Source organism: Catharus ustulatus, chromosome 2, assembly GCF_009819885.2.
Source record: "Catharus ustulatus isolate bCatUst1 chromosome 2, bCatUst1.pri.v2, whole genome shotgun sequence".
NCBI classification, from domain to species: Eukaryota; Metazoa; Chordata; class Aves; order Passeriformes; family Turdidae; genus Catharus; species Catharus ustulatus.
The window spans coordinates 50,682,653-50,688,652 of record NC_046222.1 but is presented as its reverse complement, the minus strand read 5'-3'; the positions used below and the strand labels follow the sequence as shown (position 1 = coordinate 50,688,652).

Below are 6,000 nucleotides of genomic sequence, written 5' to 3'. Positions count from 1 at the left end.
CATTTCATTTCAGCATGTATCAAAAGAACATGGAGAATGCTCTCACCACCTGTGCAGTAACACTGAGGTCCCAGTTGCACCTTCAGCTGCCTGAAGAGAGTAATTTTTCAGGCCACTGTGCAAGCACACCATGATGGTAAGGACAAGCCATCTCCTACATGGTGGAGATGTAGCCACCATCAGGCTACAGCCTAAATTCTGTCCTCCCTGGCGGATACACAGACCACAGACTCCAGGACACAAAATAAAGCACGCTTCAGCTCTGCATTTTAAGGCAAAGACTAAGCCAGCTCCAGCTGGGACGGAGATCAGTGAGCACCTTCAGCTGCCCCTGGTTACCAAGAGCTGTGTTGCTCAACACTATGCAGAGATTGGTCATACTTTGTGTGATGAATTTTAACACCAGCCTTGAGGCAGCATGTTATCCCTCTACCATAAAGGCAGCCACCACAGATTGAAAAATCATATGCAGATTAAACAGCAACGCAGTAGCCAACAGTTTGCATGCAAACATTGTGTTAGACTGTTACATTCTCAGGACTAAAACTGTTAATGGTGTAAACACAGGTTAGATTATCACCTTCCACTTCTCTTTTTATTTTACATACTTCTTTTAAGAACAGGTGGGGGGTCTCACAGAACAAAGAAGGTTTACCAAATGTTAGACCTGGAATTACACTGACTTCTGTTACAAATATTATAACTGTAATCTGGTAAGGAAAGAAATCTTTCCCTGCTATGAATAAAATTTAAAAGCCTCATTAGGCAAAGCAGCAGCCTGAACTCTTGGTCCAGAAAAGAAAAACAAAACAAACCATTTGAATACTGTACTGCTGGTTTAAAAAAAAAGGAAAACAAGGAAAACAGAGACAGTCAAAACAGACTTCATGGCAGCAACTATGCCTAGGAAAGGACTGAGAAAGTGAGTGTATAGATATATCTGGCATAGTACTTCAACAGCCATCAAAACTGCTTTAACTGCCTATGTTTTATCCAGGGGATGTACTGGGAAAGAAATACATTCAAAGTAAGAATTCTGAGTCAATGTGCTACATGACTACACATGTATAAATCAGGAACAACTGAACTTATTTACACACATTTATACCTACAGGCAGAAAGACCAAGTTTAATACTTGTGAAATGTATCTGATTGCTAGATCCAGACTGTTCCAATCTTTCGTAATAGCAGCAGCAGCACTGCATCAGCCACAGAGTTTCCATCAGGTCTATCCTGCATTCAGCTGATCTTATCATAAGACTGAAAAGCTCTACAGGTATTTTCATTTTAATTTGTAACACAGACATGCATCTGACACCCAGTAGAGACCCCCTAATGCTCTTCCCAACAAGTAGCCAACAACTTAGAGCGGGTACTGTTACAGACATATCCTGTCTGCTCACCAAATGTTCTTTTTGGATCATGTGGATTCATTCTTCAAAGTATACATTTCATCATCTGCTACATTTTTAAGATAAAAAGGAAGATAGTATAAAATCAGTTCTGTAAGCATAAAAACTTAAGCCCAGAAGTGGTTAAAAATAGACTAAGGTGGGCATAATTAGTACCTAATAAAAAAGTTAGAAGTCACATTTATGAAACTCAACACTTCACTCAGCCATACAGTTAGCTGCCCTCAAAGACTAACAACCAGACCAATTCACAAGTATCTAAGTTGTTTACATAATTAAAAGAATAAGATGTAAAGTCAAAAAAATATATTTTATCCCTTCAAGAACAGGAAAGTAAAATAAAATGCTGGTTCTGTAACAGTGCAACAACTGCAGCATATTTTGCACGCAGCACAAGTTGCTACATTTAGTGGCACTTAAGTATTATGCAGTAAATACTGAAAGTAAGACAAGTTTCTGATCTGCATAAGCATAATCACATCATTATTACCAGAGTTGCTAAGCTACTGCATTCTGAATAATACCAATTCAATTTTAGCACTTCCCTTACTAGCCTTAATACATGTCAATGTCCTGCTTTACATCTTGCTAACGAAGCAATCACTGAAGCCAAGTATTTAATGTAGTTGCCAGTAGGCTTGGACCACGTTCAATCTGACCAGTCGTTCTCATCAAACTCGGAGTCGTCGTCGGAATCGCTGTACTCCACAGCAATGCGCCTTGACAGGATGGTGGCCACGTCATTGCCAACGGGCTCGCGCTTTGCCTCCTGCTCACGCTGCTCCTGCACCTTCTTCAGCTGAATTCCTGCAGAGACAATTACTCTCAGACAAAGCTTTCCAGGCAAGAGATTTCATATTTGACACTGTTATTGGTGAGTCTGTTGTATTCCCACAAAATACTTAGGAGGAGGGAAAAAACATGAGCATTGAGATAAGAGACCCTCCTTGAGCAAGGAAGAGGCAAAGACAAAACAGGCAGATGGGAAATAATTCTCAGAGATTGAATACTTCTGGACTTCTAAAACTGTCAACAATATTTTGAAGCTAAATATTCAAGACTGTATAGGTCATTTTGATGCAAAATGAAAGTTTTCAAAACTATATTTAGAAACACTATTAGACCTACAGCTCCATATTGTAAGTGAGGTCAGGAAGAGCTGTGAGTCACTGGTTAAAAAAAATCAGTGGGCTGAAGCCTGGTATTGGGTAATTCAGTTCTTCTGAACAGAAGCAAAAAAATCCATGTACATCTACTGGCACTTTACATAATGAACACGAGTGCTGGATTCATTAGATTAGGTCCACACAAACACTAGAACACGCTTAACAAAGCTGTGCATCTTTAGCTGTTAGATAATGATCCAACCTGATGGCTGATAAATGTCAGAACAGGTGTGTGATACTTGTGCTTAATGAAATCTGCCCAGCTGGGAAAAGAAGCTATAAACTCATTTCAGTGGAAAACACTGTGCTCTCACTGGAAAACAAGGAATACCTAAATCTCAGTGTGCACTTACCCATCCTGATGGCAGCCAGAAGATCACTCCGTGCATCACTCATCGGTGCCTGCTTTGCCTCTGACACTGCAGGAGCATGCATGGGAGAGGAAGAGAGGGATGCACCTGCAGCAGGAGGGCCTGGAGGGGGAGGAGGTGGGCCGGGAGGAGGAGGAGCAGTGACAACAAGCCCACCAGAAGGAGGAGGATGAGTAGCTGCATATGTAGAGCCAGTCACCAGTCCGGAATGGGAAGGTGGCACAGGAAGCTGAAGGGGACTAACAAATGCAGTTTGTGCTGAAGGAATCATAGGGGGAGGAGGAGGAGGGGGAGGACCTGTCGGATTGTAATAATCCACCATCTGAGCTGGGAGCATCCTATATAAAACAGAACAAAAACATATAATGCATTCAAAGTTAGAACTTAACAAAATTATTGCCCCTTAAACTACACTTCTCCAACCTCAGGTAAAACAAAAATCAAAAGCAATTTAAACTGGTGATTTAAATATGAAAGTGCTTATACATGTAAGAATTGTGAAAGATTGCTGATATATTGAGATTTAAGACAAATATTAAAGTTAAAAGCAATGTCCTTTCAGCACTCTACAAAGTGAGCTTTATATCTTAATTCTCCTGCCCAGTTAAGTATAAAGCTGCATTTTTTATTAAACATCTACTCTGCGGGAATGTTAAGTGCAAAGTCTTTGATGAAAAAGGGACTAAGGAAACTGCACACTATACCCTTCAATTCCATAGAAGGTCAAGAGGTAATAGAGGACACAGACATATAGAACAATAAAAAGTATGAAAAAAAAGATTCATCTAAAGGTAAATGTATCTCATGTGCTTCTTTGGTAAAATTTATCAGTTTAAATACCACTTAATTAAGTTGATTGATTCTTTAAATAGGAGGCATAGGGAAGAGCTAATTTCTTTGTTAAAATGTCATTGAAAGAAATCTTAATCAGAAAAAAAAAGAGAATTTATAAGAGTTATGAAGTAGGTAAAGAACTAGATACAGGAGATAGGAGTTGAAGCCAAGTGAGTGGTGGCATTGAGTGACACCAGTGTGTGACAACTGTGACACCCTAACAACGGTCATGGACCTGAGGACTAAGCACAGTAATGCCTTACACACTGGAAACACAGAAAGGGCAGGCTGGAGCAGTCACTCCTAACTGGGTCATCTGCAGCACGATAGCCATGAATCAGGCAAATGCTATCCCAGGATGCATCAAGCAAGGATGACAAACCTTGGCTTGCATATTAGAAAACACAACACAGACAAGAATGACTACAACTTTCCTGGCATTACAACTTGAAAGTTTAAGCTATTTACACAAAAGAACAGACAGACTCATTAGAAAACAGATGTTTTCTTGCTACAGAAAACCAGAACTCTGGAGCAAGCCTTCCTTCAGAATTCATTCAGGCAAAAAATCTACACAGGTGTTTGATAAATCTTTGCCTTGAATTAAAAAGTGGCATTCCTCCTGGTAGTATGGAATTTGTGTCTGAGGAGACCCCTTCCAATTCTGTCATAAGCTTCTCTTAAAAAGGCATTTCAGGGATGCAACAAAGACTGCCAGATTAATCACAATCAAAAAAAATCTTTCTGCACATTTCCTGAAATTTAAAATATTATCCAAATTATCCTTTCCACTTTAAAGGAAAATTATCCCTTCTTCAATATTGTATTAGCACCCTTAATATTTTACAGTCATACTGACTTCACCAATACACACTTTATTCAATACAAACTTCATCATTTCTGCTTTCATTATTTCTTCACTTAAGTGTAGTTCATACAAATTTTCTTCTGTCCTCCCCAAGGAGGTAACTAATGTATTTGCGGTCTTTTTCTTTGATGCATTACACATTACATGGTCAATGATAAAACATGCATTCCTCTGATTTCACCAAGAATCCACTAGAATAAATCAGATTTACCCATATTCTGCTGGTACCACAGGTACTGAGCTGTGCTGGCCATCTGAAGGCTGGGGTGGAGGTGGAGGCGGTTGCTGAGGTCTGTTTAAAGTAGCGTGCCGTACAGTGGTGGAGGGTGGTCTGTATTCATGCTCATGGCTTTGGGATGCTGCCATGTACTGTGGACCATCTCCTGCTCCATAGGAAGGCATTGCTATCTGCTGATGGAGGGAATGATTCGGAGTAGCAGGATAAGAATAATCTGTAACGTCAGATGCATGGGACCTAAAATTAAAGTAAATTGATGCAGAAGAACAGATTATGTGAGTGTAACAGGGCATTATCTATATAACTAACAAAACAAGCTAAAAAGAATACAATCGGCATTATTTTTCTTGCAAGAGGATTCCCCGATTTATTAAGCACCACTCCCTTTTAAGTCCACAGAAAGCACAAGAATTTTAGTAGCCATAAGGAAGCTTATGGTTTTTTGACCATGATTTTGACATCCATTGTTTGAAATGATAATACTTACCAGCCTGCCTCAAGTTAACAAGCAGAAAAAGAAAAGCAATACTGCAAGCACTTGCAATTATGCAGAAGAATGTATTTTACTAATGCAGAGAAAACCAATTTCAAAAGTTAGAAAATGCTTTTTATTTGTTTGCACAATTATTTTTGTTGGAAAGGCTTAAAAACTGGGAAATGTAAGTATTAGTTGAGCAGAGAGTTCATAAAGATACAAAGTCTAGGATGCTCTGTCAAATAAGCCCAAGAGAGGGAGCAAAAGGATCTTTTCATCCCATTACTGTGAAGACTTGTTTTAGTAATGAACAATGGTGCAGCCTGGCTTTTAGTGAACACAGTGAACTGATGCACTTATCTGTGAGACTGGAAGCAAGGTAAGCAACAAAAAGCCAGGGCTTTGAGCAAAACAAAATAACAAACCCTTTGGGCATTTTGTCTTCTTTCATGCTTCCTGCCTGTTCCATTTTCTTTGCGTCACTCATGAACTCAATGCCCATTTTCCTTCTCTCCCACTCTTCTTTTCTTGTTCTTACTTTTCTCACATTAATTTGCTGGTTTCTGTTTGGATTCAGCTTGTGTTTCTCTCTCTAAAGTACAATAAGTATAACAAATACATTGTAAATTGCCAGA

General features: G+C 39.4%; 1 protein-coding gene across 4 annotated transcripts in view; it reads right to left on the bottom strand.

Annotated features, from left to right (window-relative positions):
• Nucleotides 1-814: 814 nt before the first annotated feature.
• LOC116992894 (wiskott-Aldrich syndrome protein family member 3) overlaps nt 815-6,000 on the bottom strand; it is a 63,282-nt gene continuing 58,096 nt past the window's right edge. For 3 of the 4 annotated variants that reach the window (XM_033053004.1, XM_033053002.1, XM_033053003.1), the window contains 3 exons: nt 4,864-5,127; nt 2,933-3,288; nt 815-2,220 (listed from right to left, as the gene is read on the bottom strand). In XM_033053004.1, coding sequence (XP_032908895.1) covers nt 2,063-2,220; nt 2,933-3,288; nt 4,864-5,127 — 778 coding nt within the window. In that variant the 3' untranslated portion in view covers nt 815-2,062. Of the gene's footprint in view, nt 2,221-2,932; nt 3,289-4,863; nt 5,128-5,790; nt 5,958-6,000 lie in introns of all 4 variants that reach the window. The other variant, XM_033053005.1, reaches the window with a different exon arrangement.